We start from the raw sequence: 13076 nt of genomic DNA on the forward strand, positions 1-13076 counted from the left end.
AGCTTCAAGTAGTGTTATCAGTGAAATTGACTGTTTTTCATGTGTTTCATGTGTTTAACTTTCTAAAGGTGTAACAATTAATAGATTTTTATTATAATATATTATAACTGTGTTTTTCATGAGATCATACAATGCATTATAAGGTGCACTGCAAGGCATAATTCACACAGTAACATACTTTTTGTAATGCATTATATGTAAAGGCTTCAAGTAAAGTGTTACCTAATTGTTTTTCACATTTCTGTGTTTTGAAAGGTCTCTGCTGTAGTATCGGACAATGTTTCGCAAAAAGAAGAAGAAGAGGCCGGAGATTTCAGCACCGAAGAACTTCGAGCATCGCGTTCATACGTCGTTCGATGCAAAGCGAGGAGTCTTCGTCGGTCTTCCCACACAATGGCAGAGTTTAATAGAAAACCTCCGGAGACCCAAACCCATGGTGGACCCGTCCAGGATCACGCCGGTGGAGCTCAAACCAAAGAAGGTCAGAATTACATGGAATAAATGCTAAGAAGTGTCCCACAATAGCATGATAGAAGTGTTATCAGTGAAATTGACTGTTTTTCATGTGTTTCATGTGTTTAACTTTCTAAAGGTGTAACAATGAATAGATTTTTATTATAATATATTATAACTGTGTTTTTCATGAGATCATACAATGCATTATAAGGTGCACTGCAAGGCATAATTCACACAGTAACATACTTTTTGTAATGCATTATATGTAAAGGCTTCAAGTAAAGTGTTACCTAATTGTTTTTCACATTTCTGTGTTTTGAAAGGTCTCTGCTGTAGTATCGGACAATGTTTCGCAAAAAGAAGAAGAAGAGGCCGGAGATTTCAGCACCGAAGAACTTCGAGCATCGCGTTCATACGTCGTTCGATGCAAAGCGAGGAGTCTTCGTCGGTCTTCCCACACAATGGCAGAGTTTAATAGAAAACCTCCGGAGACCCAAACCCATGGTGGACCCGTCCAGGATCACGCCGGTGGAGCTCAAACCAAAGAAGGTCAGAATTACATGGAATAAATGCTAAGAAGTGTCCCACAATAGCATGATAGACCTTTTCAGTTCACTTTGAAAAATTCCGTAAAATTTACGGTAAAAAAACGGCAGCTGTGGTTGCCGGAATTTTACCGTAAAAAATACGATAGCAACATTTTAGGTTTTACAGTTTTAACTTAAATGTACGGTTAAATACCGTAATTTCATTAACTGAAATAATGTTAATATTCCAACCTATCGAAATCGTTTATTTTATGCAAAGCATCAGGCTTTTCCATCACACGAAAAGACCGCGTCACTCGTTAAAGGTGATTCACACTGCGCGCCTGTATGTTGACCCAACCGCTGGGTCAAAACAACCCAATAGCTGGGTTTGTCCCTTTTTAACCCAGCGCTGGGTTATATTTAACCCAGCATTTTTTAGAGTGTATACAGCACAGTAACGATTTTATAGATAAAATAAAATGTACACAAACCTGTATTTTACCGAAGAATGCATCAATTCGATGGCGCTTAGAACTGCTCTATCGTGAAGTGAAGACGCAAAATCCCCGCGATAAATAACTCAACCGCTGAGCTATAACCCTGCAGTACTATTTCATATACCATGGTAAATTAATATCCAAATGATGGCAAATTATAGACTAATGTAGTGATTTCTATCTATATTAATTTTAAAATATCATGTTTTACTTGAGGCCTTTATGCATAATGCATTATAAGGCATTCATAATGTACATTGTAATGCATTATATATTTTCATCAATAATTATAACCAAAGTTATATTTAGAGATTCCTTTGGTTGGTTTTGTCATGTGTTTTAATGCATTGTATTTTCTGTGTAACAATGAATAGATAAGTATTATAATATATTATATTTTATACATTAAAAATACAGATTATAATGCATTATATGTCAAATTATAATGCATTATATATGAAAGCTTCAAGTAAAGTGTTATCAGTGAAATTGACTGTTTTTCATGTGTTTCATGTGTTTAACTTTCTAAAGGTGTAACAATTAATAGATTTTTATTATAATATATTATAACTGTGTTTTTCATGAGATCATACAATGCATTATAAGGTGCACTGCAAGGCATAATTCACACAGTAACATACTTTTTGTAATGCATTATATGTAAAGGCTTCAAGTAAAGTGTTACCTAATTGTTTTTCACATTTCTGTGTTTTGAAAGGTCTCTGCTGTAGTATCGGACAATGTTTCGCAAAAAGAAGAAGAAGAGGCCGGAGATTTCAGCACCGAAGAACTTCGAGCATCGCGTTCATACGTCGTTCGATGCAAAGCGAGGAGTCTTCGTCGGTCTTCCCACACAATGGCAGAGTTTAATAGAAAACCTCCGGAGACCCAAACCCATGGTGGACCCGTCCAGGATCACGCCGGTGGAGCTCAAACCAAAGAAGGTCAGAATTACATGGAATAAATGCTAAGAAGTGTCCCACAATAGCATGATAGACCTTTTCAGTTCACTTTGAAAAATTCCGTAAAATTTACGGTAAAAAAACGGCAGCTGTGGTTGCCGGAATTTTACCGTAAAAAATACGATAGCAACATTTTAGGTTTTACAGTTTTAACTTAAATGTACGGTTAAATACCGTAATTTCATTAACTGAAATAATGTTAATATTCCAACCTATCGAAATCGTTTATTTTATGCAAAGCATCAGGCTTTTCCATCACACGAAAAGACCGCGTCACTCGTTAAAGGTGATTCACACTGCGCGCCTGTATGTTGACCCAACCGCTGGGTCAAAACAACCCAATAGCTGGGTTTGTCCCTTTTTAACCCAGCGCTGGGTTATATTTAACCCAGCATTTTTTAGAGTGTATACAGCACAGTAACGATTTTATAGATAAAATAAAATGTACACAAACCTGTATTTTACCGAAGAATGCATCAATTCGATGGCGCTTAGAACTGCTCTATCGTGAAGTGAAGACGCAAAATCCCCGCGATAAATAACTCAACCGCTGAGTTACGTCTGACCCTGGATCTGAGTAACACAAAAACTACCCAAACACTGGGTTGTTACATTTGACAAAGGAGCTGGGTAACATAAAAACTCAGGATTTTTTAGAGTGTAGTGATGAGAAAGTCACATGATGAACCAAAGCCCATCGCATGCAGCTTTTAAATAATAACATATAAAGAAGGTGCACAGTGTGTCATTCACACAAACACTAAACACCATCATGGTAACACACATGAAACTGAAATAATGCAATAAACATTCATTTAACAACATTAGGTGTAACACACAACCCTAATATACAAAACTGATAAGAAAAAACTAAGAAACATAGTTATTTCAACAAAAAAAACATCAAATTTGAACTGTAGCGCAGGGAATTCTGGGAATGTCAATTTACGGTTATTAACTGTAAATTATACAGCCTTTTTCACTTCCAAAAACGGTATACTACCGTAAAATTACATGTAATGTCCAATACAGTATTTCACCGTATATAGTAGGGGAATTTACCGTTAACCATTTAACAGGTTTTTACTGTAGCATTTTTACAGTCTTTTACCGTTAAATTCACACTCATTTTGGAAACTGCATAGCAACAGCCTGGAAAACACTAAGCGTACTTTTATTTTTCCCCAAATATTTTTGTGTGAGTTTTGAGTAAATATTGCATACATGTTGGATTTCAGCAGCTGTGGCCACTTTGTTTATGTTTTAATGTAGATTCAAGAAAAAACAATACACCGGAGGCCATCATGAATCATTTTGACTTGCAGTATGTTAATGCAGAAGCTTAATTTCTACACAATAAAAAACATAAATGAAAACTGCTTCAAGAAGCTTCAAAACTTCTCATTTAGGCAATGAAATTAAAATAAACTCTATTTGCATTCTTAATTCATGTTACTTTAAGGTCACATGATTCATGAACTACTTCAAATTGCTTCTCAGGATGTGAAGTTTTATTGTAACAACAATTTTATTGAACAATTTGTAAATACAACTAGGCAACAACAATACGTCTTTGCATTGCAAGAGTAGGATCAGGTGCATAAAAGAAAAAAAAAGATAAAATAAATAAAATTAAAGGGCGAAAGCTTTTCTTGTAAATTATATTCTTCTATTATAGCAGAAAAGTTTTATTTCATTTTTATTTTTCACCAACTAAAGGGCTGAAATAATATTTTCTTGTAAAACATACTTCAATAATGTTTTATTTATACTTTAAAAAAAAAAATTTTCACAGCGTAGCTGCAAATAATTTACATTTCTTAGTATTTGTAACACAAAAGTTCCTGTAAACTTAAAAATATGTTGCTTTTTTATTTTTACGTTTTTTATTTAATGCTCTTCACTTTTTGCAGAATATTGTGCACTGATTAATTATTCACAATAAGAACTAAAATATTTGCAATTTAAAGTCAAATGGAAATGAGAATACATTTTAAATAAATAAATTTTAAAAAATGTTAACGTTCTTAATTCATGTCACTTTAAGGTCACATGATACATGAACTACTTCAAATTGCTTTTGTAACAACAGTTTTATTGAACAATTTGTAGAAACAGCTTGTTTTTGCAGTAGAAGTGTAAGTTCAGGTGAAAAAAAAAAGAATTAAAAAAAGAATTAAAAAAATTAAATTAAAGGGCTTGGACTTTTATTGTAAACTATATTCTTGTATTATAGCAAAAAGTTTTCATGCATTTTTATTTTTCACCATGCAACTTAAGGGCTGAATTTTTTGAAAAACGTACTTCAATAATCTTTTCACACAATAGTTTCAAGTAATTCACATTTCTTAATATTTGTGTCTCAAAAGGTCCCGTAAACGGAAAAATGTATTGCTTTTTTAATTTAATTTTATTAATTTTATTACTTTTTAGTTTTTGTAGAATAACAAAGATAGAAAAAATATATAAAATAAAAATTATTATAAAATTAAAGGGCTAAGGCTTTTCTTGTAAATTATACTCTGAAATAGTATTTTCTCATATTATTTTCTTGTAAAACATACTTCAATAATATTTTTTTTATTTGCAACTTTGAAAAATTGATTTCAAGTCATTCATATTTCTTAATATTTGTGTCTCAAAAGGTTCCGTAAACTGGAAAATATGTTGCTTTTTTAATTACATTTTTTTATTTGATTCTTTTTAGTTTTTGTAGAATAACAAAGATAGAAAAAATATATAAAATAAAAAAAATTATAAAATTAAAGGGCTAAGGCTTTTCTTGTAAATTATACTCTGAAATAGTATTTTCTCATATTATTTTCTTGTAAAACATACTTCAATAATATTTTTTTTATTTGCAACTTTGAAAAATTGATTTCAAGTCATTCATATTTCTTAATATTTGTGTCTCAAAAGGTTCCGTAAACTGGAAAATATGTTGCTTTTTTAATTAAATTTTTTTATTTGATTCTTTTTAGTTTTTGTAGAATAACAAAGATAGAAAAAATATATAAAATAAAAAAATTTATAAAATAAATAAAATTAAAGGGCTAAGGCTTTTCTTGTAAATTATATTCTGAAATAGTATTTTCTCATATTATTTTCTTGTAAAACATACTTCAATAATATTTTTTTTATTTGCAAAATTGATTTCAAGTAATTCACATTTCTTAGTATTTGTGTCTCAAAAGGTTCCGTAAACTGAAAAACATGTGGTCGTTTTTTCCAGCATATAGCATGACTCATAATTCATGAACATTCAATGTTTTGGCCTGGGCTTGAATTTAAGCAGAGAATACGGCTCTTAAGCTCAGTCCTTGATATTTCAGAGACTCTCTTTCCAGGCTTCGGCGCACTGCGTTTCTGCCTGAGGGACGTCCTGAATGGCTCTCAGAAACACATGTTTTTTCCTCTGTCACATTGGCTTCTTATCTATCACGGGCCTGCTGTGAACACCGATTCAGAGCGCTGAATCCTCGGAGGGCCGAGAGATTTATTACCTCACGCTGGCAATTAATAATGATGCATGCGGGCCGCCAGCGCAGCGAGAGTCAGGCGGAAAAACTGCAACTCCAAGCAAAAGAGGCGAGCTTCTCAAACATCTAAACATCTCTGTTCTTCTGTGCATGAACATATGCTTTCATAGAGAACAGCTTGCTCTGAATAAGGCCTGCTTCATGCATGTGACGTCAGAGACTTTGACGGGAAAATCAAATGCAAGCAAGGATGCAGTTGCTAAGGGGTTCTGAGTGGTTGCTAGGTGGTTTGGTTGAGATTTGCTCCTTAATTTGCAGATGTTGTTATATGATCTATCTTATTTTCTCTCTCTGTATCTGCCCTGAGCTCGTCTCAACCATGAGTGACGGACCTCGAGTCACTTCTGTCAAAGCCTCTGTGAATAAAGCACATGACAGCTGATGAATGTCATGTCTTTCCTCAAATGCCTAAATATACCAAAACAAAAATAAATGGGAATATACAGAAAAATACAATGCAATATATTAAATAATACATTACCATATATGGGTAACTAGTGCTTATATTGTTCAATATACTGCAATAAGTATGTTTATATAAATAAAAAATATATAGCAAATACTGCACTACATTTGTACATGTAATAGCTTTATTGAAACACTCAGTACATTTTTCATGACTTAATGCATGGGTTTACATTAAGCTGACTTCATTGTTTGCATAGCTACACATTTCATATGTGAAATTATGTACAGTATATAAGAAAAAAAGTGTTTACTCAAAGCAAATATTAAAGTTTTTGTTTTTTTGGACAATATATGTTCAGTACATGTATGTTCAAATATATTTAGACACAGAGCCATATTTTATTATATGCATATCTATATATTATGAAGTGTATTATATTGTAATATATTGACAGAATATATTATTCCGTATATTATACTTATAAGGAAATATATTTTCTTTGTGTAACGGTATAAGCATTGTGTGCTCCGTCCTCGGTTTAATTTAATTTAATTTAATTTATTGGTCGTTCTTTGGAAGTAGTGCCATTTTAAAATTGGTTATTTTTACATTTTATATCTATTGCTCTTAACATATTTTAGAATAACGTGCACTGATGAATCATTCACAATTAGAACTGAAGAATATGTGCTATTTAATAAACAACCAAAAAGTCTAAACAATGTTCTAATAATATTTTATATTATTATAAATCATTTAAAGAATATAAATGAAGGCTGCATCATTAATAATTAACAAAACAGGCTCTTTGTTAAAAAGGTTCTACTTTATAACAATCAAATATCAGTAAACAACAATTTTTTTTTATTATAATAAAAAAAATCAACAAAACAGAAACAATTGTAAAAAAACAATTAAATGGCAATAAACAAAAACAAACAAAATTAAATAATATTGTAATAATGTTTTATACTATTATGAATATATTTTATATTTTAATATAAATAAATATATACATTTTATTTTAATTTAAATTCTATAAAAATATACATTCATATCAGTTGTAAATGGGCGACATAAATATCAAAATCAACAATTAACAAAACAGCCTCTTTGTTAAAAAGTTTTTACTTTGCTCTTTATTTGCAAGAAAGAAATCCGATTTGCAGAAATGCCATTTTTCTGCACTCTTTCTTTTTTATTATAAAGAAAAAATTAACAACAAACAAAAGCAATCATAAATAACAATTCCAATAAACAAAAAAAATATATAAATAACATTGTAAAAATATTTTGTATTATTATAAATAATATATTTTATATTATAATCAATCAATCAATAAATAAATATATGCAGTTTATATTATTATAAACAATAAAAAAAACTACATACAGGTGACATAAATGGCATCATCAATAATTAATCAAACAGCATATTTAATTAAAAGGGTTTACTTTACTTTGCTCTTTATTTACAAGAAAGAAATCTTTAGTCCATCAGTCTGATTTGCAGAAATGCCAATTTTATATTATTATAAATATATATATATTAGTGCTGTCAAACGATTAATCGTGATTAATCGCATCCAAAATAAAAGTTTTTGTTTACATAATATGTGTGTGTACTGTATATATTTATTATGTATATATAAATAACATTGTAAACTATTTTGTATTATTATAAATAATATATTTTAGATTATAATAAATAAATACATGCAGTTTATATTATTATAAATAATAATAAAAAACTGCATATAGGTGACATAAATGGCATTATCAATAATCAACAAAAAAGTCTCTTTGCTTTGGACTTTATATGCAAGAAAAGCAATCCTCAGATAGCTCAGACGAGTCATTCAGCGTTTCATAAACACAAATCAGCCAGAAATAGGCTCCTCGGAGGAAAGTGTGATTTGGAGTTCATCCGCACCCAGGTGAATTCACACGCTCTTTAAATAGCGCCGGTTTCAGTTCGCATTAATCACAGCCTGCCTCTGTTCTTTCCCCAGACCATTGTGCGTGGCAGCATGATCGGCCACGGAGACTATATATCAGCCGTGCTGTCAGACATGAGCCGTCTGTCCGTCACCAGCTCCAACTCCCTGCGCAAGAGCAGCCCGTCGGCCCGCAAGAGAGCGCAGTCGCTCGCCCGCCTCGGGGAGGTCAGCGAGGCCGATGTGTATCAGTACGAAGCCCTGGACGAGCCTGACCCTCACTGGGCCGAGAAATCACGCAACATCCACAGCGAGAGCGGCACGCCGTGCATGGGTCTGAAGAAGAGCGTCACGCTGCAGCCCAACGGCGTTCTGCCCCGCGCCAAATCCACCTATGAGGTCAGCATGAGCTTTCCTCCTCCGGCCCTCCCGGCCCCTCCGCCGCCCCCCATCCCCGTCCCGGAGCCACCCAGGTCTGTGTATCTGTGTGGGGACATCGGGAGCCCGACGGAGAGGCTCATGATGAGACGGGAGTTTCCCATCGTGTTCTCACACAACCAGAGACCCATCACCTGCTTCTACAGCCCCAGCATGCCACACGGAGACGCTCTCATGCCGGACATGAGGAGCGCCAACAGACTGCTGGTCCACCCGCAGAACAGCCCGGGGAGACCGTACTCCTCATACGACCTGAAGGTAAACGAACGTCTGACGTCTGTGGCCAACAGCCTCAATGATGGGAGCTTGTTCTGACACGCAATAAAAATACATACTGTTAATCTTACAATTCTGACTTTTTTTCATGCAATTGACTGACTTTTTTCCTCAGAATTCTGTTTACGTCACATTTTTTACCTTTTTCTCGCAATTCTGACTTTTTCCTCTGAATTCTGAGGTTAATTCTGATTGTAATTCTGATTTTATATATTGCAATTCTGACTTTTTTTTTTTTCAATTTTGAGTTTACATTTCGCAATTTAGATTTTTTTTTCTTGTAATTCTGATTTGATATCTTTTAATTCACTTTTTTTCTCTGAATGACGAGTTTGTTTCTCACAGTTGAGACTTTTCTTCATGAAATTGCGAGTTTACATCTTGCAATACTGACTTTTCCCTCTGAATTCTGTTTACGTCACATTTTTTACCTTTTTTTCAAACTTCTGACTTTTTCCTCTGAATTCTGAATTATCTCTCAATTCAGATTTTTTTGCAATCCTGACTTTTTTTTAAATTTTATGTTTACAGTTCACAGTTTTGATTTTTTTCTCAGAATTCTAAGTTAACATCTCACAATTCCGTGTTTTGTTCTGAATTTTTAGACACCTGACCAACATGCACAAGCAGAATTCTGAGAAAAAAAACTCAACTGTGAGACAGAAACTCTCAAATGCAAGAAAAAAAAAAATCCAAATTGTTTTAAAAATATTTTTTTCTCTGTTTTGTAAAAATAAATTATAAAAAAAATACACCTTAACAAATCATGAACTTATTGAACTTAAGCATTTTTTAACTCATTTTATGAGTTTTTTCTGACATCAGAAATTTTGTTTTTGCAGTTCACTTTCCTTTTTTATTAAAATGAAAACAGACAATTGCAACAAAACCACCACAACATATACATTTATATAAATATGCATCTTAGATAACTTACCATGCAAAATCTTTCTTCTAAAAATAAGCAATTTCTTCAAAAAAAAAAAAATCGAAATGAAAAGAAAAGAAAAGTAACAAAATAAAGTTCACTTTAAAGTGCAAAGGCACAGTAAGATTTGTTTGAAAGAAATTAATACTTTATTCAGCAAAGATGCATTAAATTGATCAAAAGCGACACTAAAGACATTTATAATGTTACAAAAGAGTTCTATTGCAAATAAATGCTGTTCTTTTGATCTTTCTATTCATCTGTGAATCCTGAAAAATAAAATGTATCACAGTTTCCACAAAAATATTGTGCAGCACGACTGTTTTCATCATTGATATTAATCAGAAATGTTTCTTGAGCAGCAAATCAGCATATTAGAATGATTTCTGAAGATCATGTGACACTGAAGACTGGAGTAATGATGCTGAAAATACAGCTGCGCATCACAGAAATAAATTACAGTTTACAATATTTTCAAATAGAAAACAGCTGTTTGAAATTGTAATAATATTTCACTGTTTTTACTGTATTACTGTATTTTTTCAGCCTTGATGAGCAGAAGAGACTCCTTTTAAAAACATTAGAACTTCTGAACAGTATTGTATACTATTAAAATATCTTGAATACTCTTTAAGTTTGTCAGACGAATACATTTACATTTAGTCATTTAGCAGATGCTTTTATCCAAAGCGACTTACAAATGAGGACAATAGAAGCAATCAAAATCAACAAAAGAGCAATGATATGCAAGTGCTATAACAAGACTCAGTTAGCTTAACACAGTACACGCAGCAAGGGTTTTTAAAATAATAAAAGAAAACAGATAGAATAGAAAAAGAATAGAGCAAGCTAGTGTTAGAGGTCTTTTTTGCTTTTGTTAATTGTATAATAAATGAAAAGTAAACAGATAGAATACAAAAAGATTAGAAAGCTAGTGTTTTTTTTGTTTGTTTGTTTTTTTAAAAAGAAAACAAGCAGCAAATTAATAGAGTGCAAGTTTAAAAGGGACAAGTGTTTTTTTTATTTTTTACATGTTAATAAACAAAGCAAATGAATGCAGGTTAAAGGAAAACGTCTCAGGTTACGCATGAGAATAGGGAACGAGACGCTGCGTCCTCTAGAGGACTCTAGGGGAACACATTCAGTGTCCTCTAGAGGACGCAGCGTGGAGTTCCCTTTCGAGAGGGAACCAGCCCACGTCCTTATTTCTGTTTGTCCTTGTGTTTCTCTTCTCAATGAAACAGGCCGACGCAGCCATGAGACACCAGCCGGGATATTTGCACAGCGGCACCAGCAGTCCCCTCGTGAGCGGCACCAGGCCTCACAGAACGGTGCGTTCCTCCTCCAGCTACACCATCGGCTTCTCGCCCAACATCAGTTACCGGCCCACCGGGCCAGACCCCTACATGAGACACTCTGGCTGCCCCAACCCGGGTCTCTACCCCAGACAGGACAGTCCGTCGCAGCCCCGGCCATCTCCCACCGGCTCTCTGGCCAACAGCCCTCCGGGAACCTGCTCGCCCGCATTCAGACCCCCGCAGCACCCCTCGCCCCGACCCCCGCCCGACCCGCCCAAAGTCACCCACGAGCAGTTCAAGGCCGCGCTGCAGATGGTGGTGGATAAAGGAGACCCGCGGTCATATCTGGAGAACTTCATGAAGATCGGCGAGGGTTCGACGGGTGTGGTGTGCATCGCCCGCGAGAAACACAGCGGACGGCTGGTGGCCGTCAAGATGATGGACCTCAGGAGACAACAGCGCAGAGAACTGCTCTTCAATGAGGTGAAGAACGAACAATCATAATATCAATAAAAACAACCTCAACACTGCTTTTATTCAAAGGAATAGTTCACCCAAAATTGTAAACGTGCTCATCCTCAGGCCATCCAAGATGTAGATTAGTTTGCTTCTTCATCAGATTTGGAGAAATGTAGCATTGTGTCACTTGCTCAGCAATCTATGTGAAAAGATGCAGTTGCCAAAAATAGAATTGGCCATTTAAATGCACATATTTGTTGATCTGAATATGCAAGTCCCATCATGCATTTTTTTCTCATTGGGGGTCTTGTTGCATCACGTTACATAAGCGAAAAGGGTTTCAAATGACATTGACCCCAGAACATTCAGTCACAAAATGTTTTGACTGAAAAAACATGTTTTGAAAGGGAAATTATAAACGTTTCAATCACAGTGTATGATTTAATGCAAGGCACAGAAACTAGCAGATACTACCAGAACTGACTCGGTTGTTTAGTCATATTCAAATAAATAGATGATGAACATATATAAATATAAATTATAATTTGGAACACTGTAAACACGATTAAAATTGAATGTCTAAAATAAAATAAAATAAAATAAAATAAAATAAAATAAAATAAAATAAAATAAAATAAAATAAAATAAAATAAAATAAAATAAAATAAAATAAAATAAAATTAAAATAAAATAAAATAAAATAAAATAAAATAAAATAAAATAAAATAAAATAAAAAAAATAAAATAAAAAAAAAAAATTTAAATAAAATAAAATAATAAAATAAAATAAAATAAAATAATGGATTAAAAAAATCACCGGGAACTTTTCTCCCCTTAAACAAACAGATTTATTTTTGTTCATTGGCTATGATGTTCGGCACTGATGGGGGTGTGCTGGTGTGTGTTCAGGTGGTGATTATGAGAGATTACCAGCACAGGAACGTGGTGGAGATGTTCAAGAGCGCTCTGGTGGAGGAGGAGCTCTGGGTCATCATGGAGTATCTGCAGGGAGGAGCTTTAACAAACATCGTGTCTGAGACCAGGTACCACAGCACAACACTGACAAGCTCAGCATTTCTCCAGCAAAGCTGTTTCTCTTCCGTCTGTTTCATGAAAGACGAGAGAACTGTATTTCTTAGCCAATTAATCTTGAGGTTTATGTTTTCATTGTGATCTCTATAGGATTTATGAGCAATATGCTTTACCATGGGTGGGTTAGTCTTCTAGTTAAAGTCCCTGTGAGATGCCTTTTTATAAATGCCTTTGACCAAAAAAAAAAAAAAAAAAATCTAAATTCATGACTTCTGTGCTATTTAAAATAACTGTTTTCTATGTGAATATATTTTA

The 13076-nt window shown here is 33.7% G+C and overlaps 1 protein-coding gene across 1 annotated transcript in view; it reads left to right on the forward strand.

Annotated features, from left to right (window-relative positions):
- The first annotated feature begins 258 nt into the window (after nt 1–258).
- Nucleotides 259–13076, forward strand: part of pak6 (p21 (RAC1) activated kinase 6) — an 18514-nt gene continuing 5696 nt past the window's right edge. The window contains exons 1-4 of the mRNA XM_016522368.1: nt 259–481; nt 8406–9026; nt 11217–11753; nt 12639–12772. Of these exons, the coding sequence (XP_016377854.1) occupies nt 278–481; nt 8406–9026; nt 11217–11753; nt 12639–12772 (1496 nt within the window). The 5' untranslated portion in view covers nt 259–277. The remainder of the gene's footprint in view (nt 482–8405; nt 9027–11216; nt 11754–12638; nt 12773–13076) is intronic.

This window comes from Sinocyclocheilus rhinocerous, unplaced genomic scaffold (assembly GCF_001515625.1).
Source record: "Sinocyclocheilus rhinocerous isolate Xijiao unplaced genomic scaffold, SAMN03320098_v1.1 scaffold1862, whole genome shotgun sequence".
In the NCBI taxonomy this organism is placed as follows: Eukaryota; Metazoa; Chordata; class Actinopteri; order Cypriniformes; family Cyprinidae; genus Sinocyclocheilus; species Sinocyclocheilus rhinocerous.